The 12634-nt window shown below is 39.5% G+C and overlaps 1 protein-coding gene across 6 annotated transcripts in view; it reads right to left on the reverse strand.

The window, feature by feature from the left end:
* slc4a10 (solute carrier family 4, sodium bicarbonate transporter, member 10) overlaps window positions 1–12634 on the reverse strand; it is a 113003-nt gene that overhangs the window by 44502 nt on the left and 55867 nt on the right. For all 6 annotated transcript variants that reach the window (XM_031893501.1, XM_031893500.1, XM_031893498.1 and 3 more), the window contains exons 3-6: window positions 11937–12083; window positions 7590–7728; window positions 7003–7163; window positions 4770–4958 (exon numbers count right to left, since the gene is read on the reverse strand). In XM_031893501.1, coding sequence (XP_031749361.1) covers window positions 4770–4958; window positions 7003–7163; window positions 7590–7728; window positions 11937–12083 — 636 coding nt within the window. The remainder of the gene's footprint in view (window positions 1–4769; window positions 4959–7002; window positions 7164–7589; window positions 7729–11936; window positions 12084–12634) is intronic.

Consider the following 12634-nt stretch of genomic DNA (forward strand, 5'->3'; position numbering starts at 1 on the left):
GACGACATCAAACAAATAATAAACCCAATTCTTGCTCTAAATGGTCACCAAGGTGGGTTTCCATGAATATCTAAGAGAGCTTAAAGCTATTCTGCCTAAATCTGTCTCTAACTTGCTTACAGGCTAAGCCCCCTAACCAAGGCTCTGAGCCCCCCTAGGGGAAGCAGCCTTAACTGTAAGTGCGGAGTCCCTGCAGTATTCCCCTTATCCATCTTTCCTGCAGTATCACTGGCACTTATTATACCTTTAGCTGAAGGTAAGTTGTAATGAGTCAAATGCTGCTGGGGGAACTTTCCGATGCACAGTGCTGTCAGTACATGCTTATGAAGTTATGACACCTAAATACCTGTCATGGAGGCCCCCGAGGGTAATAAGCACCCCTACAATAACTGTACACAAATACCAAACTGAGACTATAGTTTTATTATATAACATTAAACAGATATAAATATTGATGAGGTTACACATAATAAGGAAATATAGGTATAATTATAGGTAATTATAGGTGGTGTAACTATAGTGGAAGCAGACCCCATGGTCACAGGGAGGGCTCGGAGGACAAGGGGATGGGATAGTGGGCTCTGCTTTCTCTATAAATGTAGATATTCGCCCCTCCCTGGCTGTTCTTCTACCTGAGAGAGAGAGTGGCTGGGGAGCAAGGCACATGGCATGTCTGTGGGTGGGGAAGGGTTGTGGTAAGCTCTGTGCCCCTCCAAAGGTTTTTAATGCAGGGGGACCCAGCGCTGAGTAGTTTCACCACTGCCTTTAACTGTGGGAAATTATAAGCAGTGTGTTTTGGGTTACAGAGGACCAATGTTATGGTATTAAAGCCAATCAAATGCTAGAAATACAAATACAATAACAGTGTAAGACAAATGGCACCGCCATAACATTAGAGCACAATTGATTGATGTTGAATGAATACCTGAAAGGAAGGGACTAGTCACAAATTATGAGACAACACAGACTTTTTGCACAGTGATTGGTTAACCTTGTCTCTAACCCCACCCCGTTTGTAATGATCATTTCCCCTGTATTATGGTCTTTAGTCCAGCTAGTTTGAAATGTAGAGCGCTGAAACAATGCGGTGTTAATGTAAAGTAACCGTAAGTCTACTCTCACAAAAATGATAAATAAAGCTGTTATCTTAGTATCCACAGCAGTGATTCCCAAACTGTGTGATTGGGGGTGCTTAGAGTTGTGGCTGGGGGTCCCAGAAGCCTAGAATAAAGTAATTTACAATGAAATTTGGAGAGAAAACATATTGGCTGCACTGAATATTCTTAGAACTATGTCTGATACAGCAATCTGCAACCTTCCAGGGGACCCGACCAAATGCAGGACCTTAAAGGAACAGTAACACCAAAAAATGAAAGAGCTTTAAAGTAATAAAAATATAATGCACTGTTGCCCTGCACTGGTAAAACTGGTGTGTTTGCTACAGTAACACTACTATAATTTATATAATAAGCTGCTGTGTAGCCCTGGGGGCAGCCATTCAATCTGGAAAAAAGGAGAAAAGGCACAGGTTACATAGCAGATAACAGATAAGTTCTGTAGAATACAATAGTGTTTTATCTGTTATCTGCTATGTGCCTTTTCTCCTTTGAATGGCTGCCTCCATGGCTACAAAGCAGCCTTGTTTATATAAATTATAGTAGACTTTCTGAAGTAAACACACAACTTTTACCAGTGCAGGGCAGCAGCACATTATATTTTAGTTACTTTTATACACTTTCATTTTTTGGTGTTACTGTTCCTTTAAAGGGGGGGTTAAACAGAAAAAAGTCTATGAAAATGATACAGCCCCACAAAGAAAAACAAAAAATTGGTACAAACATGGTCATTAATGGATGGTGTAGACTAGAGCATGCAAAGCCACCACTGGGGCCCACATAATGATTATTTATAAACTGTATGTTGTAGCTAAGCTGAGCTCCTTACTTTGGGCTAGCGACAGGAGAAGTTTATGGTATAATTTAGGGGCAGAATTAGGGACAGTTGGCCTTTTTGGCCAGCCATGTGTAGTGCTGATATGCTGACACTCAGATGCGCATTCGTTTGCACAAATAATCGAAATCAAATATAAGAGCAGTAGGAAATAAAACGTTTGGGATTAAAAAGAATCATTGTTAGTACCAAGGCTGAACACTAGGTGGCAGGAGTTAGCTCTCTGAGAAGCAAAGGCAGACTGCTAAATGCCAGACATGTCCACCCTAATTGCCAAGATCATCTCCGGGTACAGACTGTTGCGATGTTTTCCCTATATACTGTATATACATTTAAGAACACTCAACAGGCAGAAATAAACATACAATGCATCAATTCAGAAATGAATATAGTTTAATAGCACTTTGTATGGCTTAAAAATAAAGCCTCATTGCCTTACCTTCTTTATGTTATATATAAATAATAGGAATCATTAAGAGGAGGACAAAATGAAAAATAAAAAAAGCAAATAAAAATGTAAAATCGGTAACATATATGTCATAATAAATGTTTGAGCCCATAACATTTAATATAGGACATACTTATTATAATATATTTATTAAAGAGGAACGCCAACATGAAAGATAATGTAATTATATCATCTTTTCATTATCTTAATAGTGGAAAATATACCCCACTTTTTGACACGAGCTCATTTAGCTGGACATATGGAGAAAAGGTGCATAAACACTATCTGTACTTCCAAAAATAAATCTAAACATATATATTTTCTTACATAGATATACTTGTTTCTCTAGATTGAAGGAAACCATTATATTCTGTCTGTGCTCGCTAGGATCAGGTCCTAATCTCCTTAGGCTCAAAAAGTGATTCATCCCCAAGTCCCTCTGTTTTCCAGAGAATCTGTGCACTGTTCACGTTGGAAAGAAGAGAGACTTCAAGCCCCACAACCCACAATCCCAGATTGGGAGGTGCAGGGCCCACCTTGGCTGCCGCCCCTGGGGCCCCGCACCCCCCAAGGGGCCTCCTCCGACCGCACACCCCTAACCGCCCCTCCCCCCTCCGCAGGGGCCCCTCTCCAACATCCTCCCCTGAACGTGTGTATGTGAAACGCGTCAGGGGAGGACATTGAAGGCCAGAGGAAGCGGCAATAGGCTCGGGTCTGGGCAGCTGGGGCCCACCACGGCTGGGGCCCACCGGGTAATTTCCTGGTGTCCCGGCGGCCCAGTCCGACCCTGCCATTATCTTAAACTCCCATATATAGCCAGTGAAAGCATGGGCAGGATCTAAAAAAATGGAGGAATAGTGGCCAAATCCCTCCTGTCTTTGACCCCTGGTGGAATTAGATCACAGCCTGAGATAAACTCTGACACCAAATTTCACTTTTGCAAGATATAAATCCCATTTGGATAAGCAAGATGATTCAACCTGTTACACGCTGCCATCATAGAAGCAATTAGAGAGCACTTAAAATGTTCTGAACAAGCCAAAACCCTATGAGAATGATACAATCCATCACACAGTGTCATTATTACAATAAATTCTCCTCTCCCCTCTCTGTTAAAGGGGAACTAAACCCTAAATATGAATAAGGCTAGAAATGCCTTTTTTATATACTCAACTTACCGAACCAGCCTAAAGGTTAAGCCTTTCTATAGTAGTAATGATCCAGGTCTGCGACACACATGCTAGTGGGCTCTGTGCAGCTGTAGAGAAGCTGAGCTCAGGGGTCATTGCTAATTATCAAGCAGAAAGTGTGTGTATGTGCAGGGAATCAGCAGAAGAAGATGGGGGGCTACTGGGGCATCTTTGGAGGCACAGATCTTCCCTGCTAAAGGGCTGTGGTTGCCTTGGGCTGGTACAGAAGCCCAAAACAAAGGGGCACATTTACTAATCCACGAACGTCCGAAAAGCATCCAAATGCGTTTTTTCGTAATGATCGGTATTTTCCGACTTTTTCGCGAATTGTTGCGAATTTTTCGAGCGCTCAACACGAAAAAGTCGCGACAATTCACGAAAGTCGTAATGGCTATGAAAAAGTCGCGACAATTCACGAAAGTCGTAATGGCTATGAAAAAGTCGCGACAATTCACTAAAGTCATAATGGCTATGAAAAGTCGTGACAATTCACGAAATTTGTAATGGCTATGAAAAAGTCGCGACAATTCGCGCAAGTCATAACGGCTACGAAAAAGTCGCGACAATTCGTGCAAGTCATAACGGCTACGAAAAAGTCGCAACGGTGACGAAAAGTCGCAAAAATATGAAAAAGTTGCAAAATGTTCGTTTCCAATCCGATTTTTTCCCATTCGGGATTCGGATTTGTGGATTAGTAAATCAGCCCCATAATGTACAACATTTCTAGTCTACTTCTTTATTTAAGCTAGTTACCCTTAAATTAACAAATGAAACCAAACCAACCAGTTTATATACTTTAATAGAGTAGTGATTCTGTAGACCAAGAGTGAGGCCAATGGCTTCATACATTAGTTGAAAATAGTTAAGGCTACATAATGTTTTTTGAACATGGGGCATCTGTCAGAAAACACCCTACATTTATCCTTATAGAAGAAAGCAGCCTGAAGAAGAACAATGGAAACAACTCTAGTACCTGTGGGAAAAGATTAGGCCCATACACTTCATTTGATGATGAAGGATGGGTGGCCTTGAAACCTTATGCTATAGAACATATTTTTTCATTGAAAGGAAAGGGCACATTCAATTAAATAGTCATATTTATCATATTTGTAAACTGCTGAGCTTTTATAGAAGTCAATTGAAGTCAAATTAAAAACTCTTGTTAAAAAAGTGTATCTTACCAGTTTTATCCATGGAATGTGGCTCTGATTGTTTTTTCCCGATATCGGCAAATGACCGGACTATTGGAATTCTATTGCTTAATTTCTTCTGATTTTGATGGTGATGCTGTTTCAGTAATGCCTCGTGGACTCTGTGACGGACATCTTCACTTAGCTGCCCAGAGGCTACTTGCTGGTCAAGAATCATATCTGGAATAGGTATAAAAGGGTAGTTCAGTTATTTCTCTTCATATTAGATATAGAAATCACCTTTTTCCATCTGTTTCCATAAGCCTAGCTCATAGAAGGGTGAGTGCAGAGGATCTCTTGTTGTTGTCTATATGTATTTTGTGGTCACAACCTCATTGCACCCCCGCCTAATGGTTTAAAATGTAGTGGTTGAGCACAACTTTCCCCTTTTTTGCTATAGTTTATACAGGAGCAGCGGCCAGCTCCATGTTGTAGCTCCCACCCTTCCCAGCTACAGTCAGTTGATCCCAATGGGCCAATAAAAGGGCAACCATATGGGGGTTTTAACCTTGAAAGCAAGTAAGTTGCAGGTAAAACTTAGTCCCTTGACTAAACATATATTGAAGCAGTAGAATTCTTGGTGAATCGCATAGGTCAGTGTAGGACTGGCCAGAAGGGATGACTTTGAAGCAGTTGGCCAGCTTGAAGTATATTGCAATGTATGGACAAACAATCCCTGTTTTGTTTAAAGGGGAGGGCATTTCTTAGTAGCTTAATGCACAGAATGTCTTAATGTCCTGTATATATTGATAAAGGGTGAGTGCAGAGGGTCTCTTGTTGTTGTCTATATGTATTTTGTGGTCACAACCTCATTGCACCCCCGCCTAATGGTTTAAAATTTAGTGGTTGAGCACAACTTTCCCCTTTTTTGCTATATATATATATATATATATATATATATATATATATATATATATATAAAGAGGATAGTAGGGGGCAATAAGCAACACAGGAGGGACGTGGGAAGTTACAGGTGAATGGTACAATTGGATGATAATTTGGTATTTGCCCAATAGCAGAGGATAGCAGAGAAATGCAAAGAACTGGATGGACAAAAATCAGAATGTTTTCTGTGATGCATTTCTATTCATATTCATTGCAATTATTTTATAAAGTTAATGAGTCACTAACACAATGCAATCACAGATATTAGAATGAGATAAAATTCAAGCAATGCAATATTGATTCTTCTTCAAATATTACAGTATCCACCCACTGGCACCCCTACACAACTAATTCAAAAATGCTGACCATGGGCAAATCCAGAGACCCATAAAAATCCAACGACCTATAGCAACCAAAACTATTATTATATTTTCTTGTCTAGATACAGCAGCACAAAATGGCACCCACTACATCCATTGGCAGCAGATGCCATCTACTATAACTGGGAAGGCATGTAACTTTCCCCCAGTAACTGCTGGACAGTAATGGTTGTCCATACCAAATTTTCAGCAAAGAGATATAAAAGTAGACAATATACAGTAGACTGTTTCTACATCTTTATTAACCCAAACAGTAGAACTACACACAGAGCTCTCACCACCAGTGAAGGTTTAAGAACAGCTAGAGACAATAGCCGTTTACGGCAAGATGTCATTGCATCTGTGTTTGATAGTTTCGGCTTGACTGTCAGTTCCAGACCCGTTACTGTGCAGCAGTTCACGTTATTAATAGCTATTTTATACATAATTAGGCTTATTGGAAAATTTTGAATCTATATACGATTCAAACTTGATGGACTCTGGTCTTTTTTCAACCCTATGTAACTATGTAAACTGCAAAGTAGAAATGCAAAGTAACATCTGCTGGTTGGTGTTTAGATATAAAACAAAAGCCAGCCATTCTCCTTGTGGATTTGTAAATACAATTGGCGCTATTCTTATCCAGTGAAAAGATATAATTTTGCTCAAAGCTCTTTTTTCCCCCACAGCCGATGATGAAGTCAAGGAAGCCGCAATTGCAGTGTCAGCTCTTCTATAAGAGATGTAATCAAGAGGGATCTAAATGCTGCATAAAACTGTTCCAGCAAGCTCCCTAGGAGTACAAAAGTCTTAGGGAAAATGTATGTCCACTGAGAACTCAACCCTAATGTTGCTGGACTACAGCTCCCAGTTTAAAACAGCGGTAAAACTTCCCATTGCATTCCCCAGCCCTGAAATATGAGCCCACTGGCAACCACATATAGGGGATCTATAACTCAAACAATGATATTCTATCATACCTGCAATTTCTTCTAACGTGTTAGCTCTCATGTCCAGGAGAACAGTCCCATGTAGGATACAACTCCTCAACTCAAATAAGCTATGAAGTGACAGTGTGGCCACATATGGCTTGCTCCATCTTTCACCACCATCTTCAACATCTTCTTCAAACTTCAGCCACCTAACCAAAGAGCAAAGGTTTAACTAAGGTCTTGAAAAAACCTATTTACACAAATAATATGGATCCTAATGGTATATCTGTATCTTCTGTACTGTAAATTTACTCTCCATACCTGGAAATAAAAGGCAGATTATTGGTGGCCACTAAGCCAGGCCGCTTCATTTCCTGTATTCTGGCTTTCCATCAACCAGGACACCCGATCTTAAAGACAGGACCAGATTGAACTACACACCTTCTTGGTCGGCCATTGCCACCAGAGAGCAAACAGTGCCAACAACTTAATGTCACACTTTATTTTATATGTTTTTTACGCTATTCCAGTGTGGCTAAGTATCAAGGTATAATAATATAATGCCTTGCATTTCAGATATCTGTTGATATTTCGATACATAATTTCAAGCAAAATAATACTGTTCAACCACTCACCTTGCCATCTCTCTCCATTCTGCATCATCCCCTTCACGTAAGCAAATCTCATCCAGCTCAGTGAAGAGATCATGGGGAATGTGTTCTTCATCATCATCCTCTGTGCCAAGAATGAACTGGACCCTTTGGGATGGTGTGTCTAGAAAAAAAAGGTGGAATGTTACACAAGTCAACGTTGACTTGGACAGGTGATCCCAAATCTTTTTCATCAAGGCTCCAATACATTCTCAGGCCTCAGCCGTTCAAAGTTCATTACTGAAATTACATTTGGGACTACAGTTCCAGGCACTGCTGTTGATTTCTTAGCAAAAATAGAAGGTTTTAGGGGATGTGGGGTTGCCAACTCAACAAATTAAAAATTGATTTTTTTAGAAAAATTTTACGGCAAGCCTTGCATTAGCTTGCAGCTTTGGATTTAAAAGGACCCCAACGTCTATTAATGTCAACCTTATCCTAAACATTCTTTAACTAGGTAAAATAATGGTTCCATGAAAGTTACTTACAGTATTATTGTGCCCCAGCATGGCCACCCACACCCACACCAGGAATAGGCTCCCAGCTGGGTGGCACAGCACTCAATGCAAGGATATTCCTTAGAATACACTATTGTTTCTATTGTGGGTGAAAAATGATTTTTATAATAGGTGTCTTTTAGAGATGGTGCTTCACATTACAGAAAGACCTTTTATATGAAAACCCCCAGGTTCCAAGCATTCTGTATAACAGATCCAATAGTTGTATTTTATTAGAGCTCTGCAGTGCAGTCTGTTAAAGTCAGATCTTATTTCTTAAGCAACATAACTAAGTAAAGATTGTGCACATAGACAAGTAATTGTTGCTAAATTATACCCTTTCTTATATCCCTTTTAAGCCAAATAATGTGTTTAATAAGCAGGACCATTTTGTAAAAGCACATAAACGACTATATTATTTCCAGCTATCATATTCTGTGTATCTGATAAAGAGCCCCATCCAACTAATAGATTATGCAAGCGAACACCTTATTTTTTTTTTCTTTCATTTTGGTCCATTATCAGGTATTACATTTTAGATAATCTTCTATTCAGAGATTATTATGTATTATCTTTCTGCTGCTACATGCCAGTCTGAAAAGCAACGTGACAAGCATTTCAAACAACCTGAATGCAGAAGAGAAGAAGTTGGAGAGGAATGTCAGGACCATGGACAGCAGCAAAAAGCACAACTGGTGGGGATGGAAATCCTTTGTTTTCCCATTTGACTTTTTACTTAGAATGGTGACTGATATATATTTGTGTTAATACATTTTCCATTCATAAGTATCTATATATCTTTTTTCCATTCAATAACTCGATTGAATATTAATGTTATTAATGTTATTATTCTTTAGGGAGTTTTCTGGGTGCCTTTCATGGTTATTCCCTAAAACCAATGACTGCTGCCCCCCATAGTTTAGGGGTATAAGTATACAGAAAGCACTTTCATTAATATTGGGATTACAACATCAAAGTCAAGGAGGAGGGGGCAGCGTTAAATATTAGTATGGTTTAGACTTTATCAAGGTCCCAATGTGGACCGAAACTTTGGACACAGCAAATATGTGAAATAAAGACATTTAGTTGTTTTAAGTCAAATGCAAGAGAGTGCTGGTCCTTACCAAATATATATATATATATATATATGTATATATATATATATATATATATATATATATATAAGAATAATCTATAATTGACCATTATTCCCTGCTCCATCTGCACTTCAGCCTAACTGCAGTACATGAAGTTGTCCACCAGGGGCAAAAATGTAAGCAGAGTAAAAGACATGAACAACTAACTCCAGAAGAACCAAGATGTTGGGGACAGTGTTACTCAGTAATCCCTGTAGAAATTGTCCACTAGTAAGAGCAATCTTCCTCTCTAGAGGACTTTTTAGTTTGTCTAGGAAAAATCTGATTAACGATGCTGAATCACGCATAGGCAATGAATCAGTTTGTGGCTGCTCATGTAATTACTGAAAGCAGAAGGGGTTATTTACAAATGCAAGTACAATGTCAGAGACAAATTGCTATGTTCTTTTACACCTAACTTCAGTGTAATTGCAGCAACTCTCCAAGTTGCGTCCACCGAAATTGCATTCAGTGCATCAAAATAGGCACAATTGTGTTGCGATTTAAGGCAAATCGGGTGCAAATTGCATTTCTTTGAGAGCTTGTATTTAGAATGGCTGAGCACTCATAGACACATCCTGTTGTGAGCTCCTTGCACGCCATTGTTTAAAAAAAACAGGATAAACATTGCTGCAACATTGCTGCAGAAGCATGTTTGTCTCATGTACCCGCTCAAGTTTGTACTTTTCATTGGGTCTATTTTAGATCGACAGCACTTGCTTATGTGTGACCCCTAGAATTGGCACAAATTGCTGAGCCGTCTGCAAAACCATGAACCCTGCTGATGTTTCCAGGGCGCTTCTGCCATAAGGGAGGGTAAGAATCCTTGCCTCATGTGTTGGCACCCCACAAGATACCAGGGGCAGCAAAAAGTCACTCTTGGCAACGTTAAGGGCTGAATTTCCAGTTAGTAAACTGGAAATGTGGCTCTTATAGTACACAGAGTACTATTGCACTTCACTTTGATTCAGATATATTTTTCATGTTAGAGATACATAAATCATTTTGTGCAATATGTGTAAGCACAACATAGGAATCCATGAAATGTGTCATGCTTCATACTCTGCAATATGTTTGCCCAATAGGTAAAAAATGTTTTTGGTGGTTGATACAGATATGCCCGGGGCATTGTCTTACTTTCCACGATCACAGGACAATAGTATTCACACATCAAATAAAAAGTATCCCCTTTTCTTGTCAAAATACATATTTCAACATTTTATTACTGGACAGATTCATTCCCTTGAGGAGACCATTTTCTATTCTGTGTTTCACAAAATCTGAGTAATCCACACATCTATAGGGAATTAAAAAAAAAACAGATGGGCATAACAGCAGGAAATGTAATGGCATTACTAACATCGCTTATGCCTCTAGTGGGAGGTGAAGATTACACCCCCAATCACAGCTTTGGCTTTGCGTTGTTGTTGTTAAGGAAAAAGAAAAGGGAGAAAAAAGTTGCAATATCTATTGAACTTATTTTATTAAAAAGTGTTTTCATATTATCAAGGAACTTGATCATTTCATAAGCACCTTCAGAAATGTAGAGGCAATGTACAGTGATTCTGTTTCTTCATCTAGAAGCACTAGATTACTGCATATTAAAAGCAAAAAGATTGTTCCATGCTAAATGGCATAGAGTGGGTGGCTGTGGAACCATGGGTCTAGTCAATTAAACCTATTCAAACGTTGCCAATTGAAACCATTTTGTGGATACTGGAAACCTAACTTTAAGGGTGGCTTTTTAGACTTGCCTATGAAGATTTTCATTCATCCAGGTCATGGTATACTGTATCTAGTATAAATAAATCTAAAGCAACTGGACTTGTTAAGTAATTATTGAAGACGTTTCACTACTCATCCGAGCAGCTTCTTTTTAGACTTGCTCCACAAACAAAACAAACTAATGATGTTGGTTTGAACAAATCACAATAGAAAAGCCTGGTTGACCCAGTGATCTCAAAACTTTTTTATTCTAAGATGAAAATGTTCCCTTTTTGCACCCCTTAGTTCTCCAATGTAGGCACCCCATACTTATTTAGAGATCCAAGGAGATTATCTATTGGGAAAGAGTGAAACATCAGTCATCTTACTGTTATCTATTATGGGTAGAACTGAGCAAAGGGGGCTGTAGTGCTGTTCCAGATCTAGATTGCCGTTGGCAGAAAAAGAAAAGAAATTAAAACAGAGCAGGCCGGATTCTCATTGGAGCATCCTCTTGGATAAATTGATTTATTGTGTAGACCTGGTTTAGGAATTTCTGTGGCTGATGGACCATTCCTCCCATTTTACTTTAATCTCTGATAATACACTGGAGAATGTTGGAAGCTGTAGTCCAGCAGTATTTGGATGAAGGAGTTATAACACCATAAAGTTTCAGTCAAAACTCCAAACCCTGCTGCACAGTATTACAGTACCCCAGATTGCTGCATCTCCTCTAAACTAGTGGCTGTCGGACTTCTTCAGTTCAAGTCCCCTTTGGAGGTCCAACCTTTGGTCAAGGCCCCCTTAAGTCCATACTAGGACTTACACATTGGCATATTAGTCCTTCAGCCATATTTTTACTAATATCTAGGACAGGATAGCAAACCATACATCTTTCCACAACTGGTCTTCATGTAAAGTAACTATTAAAGATAAGTACCTGCTCTACAAACTAGGACTTGTGTAGAATTCCCTATCTCTATTAAAAGTCTTACCGTAGGTAGGGGATTCCCGTCCATCTTCTAGCCCAGAGTCACGTTCCCTATCTCTTTTCCTGTGTTTGTGTCCACGATGCCTGTGACGACGATGGCTTTTCCTCCCACCAAGAGGAACATGTACTCCGATGAACAATGTTCTGTGGCCTGTGGAAAATAAAACATTATTATCAGACTCTTTCTGAGTCTAGAAGTCTAGTCGACAGGTAAGGCTTACTTAATTTCTTTTCTTTAAAAGTAAAAAGCTAGTTAAAAAAAACACTGCATTTTGAGGCAAAGCTAGCCTCCCCACTTGCCTTGTTTGGTTCCTAAGCCACAAAGAAAAAATTTTTGGTGGCCCATGTGCAAGTTAATCTGTTACCTTATCTGTTAGGAACCCCACAGATCCTTCCTTAATTCTACAGCAGCCACTCTGCCTATTGTTTCTATTGCTACATCCCTAGGAATTGGGTTCGGGAAGCACTTATACAGACATAAGGCTGCTCTGATTGTAGAAATAAGCAAATACCTTTTGAAGGGGCAAACTCCCTATAAAGTTGCTTTAAGAACATTTTGGTCCATGCCAAAGACCTGTGTTACAGCTGTCTTTAGGGGTGCATATCAAGGCAGCTATCCTGGGCATCACAGCGTCATTGTATTTTGGAACAATGGGAGATGGAAAGGCAAGATGGCAGCAGTAGAACAAGATGGTGACAATG

This window comes from Xenopus tropicalis, chromosome 9 (assembly GCF_000004195.4).
Source record: "Xenopus tropicalis strain Nigerian chromosome 9, UCB_Xtro_10.0, whole genome shotgun sequence".
NCBI lineage: Eukaryota > Metazoa > Chordata > Amphibia > Anura > Pipidae > Xenopus > Xenopus tropicalis.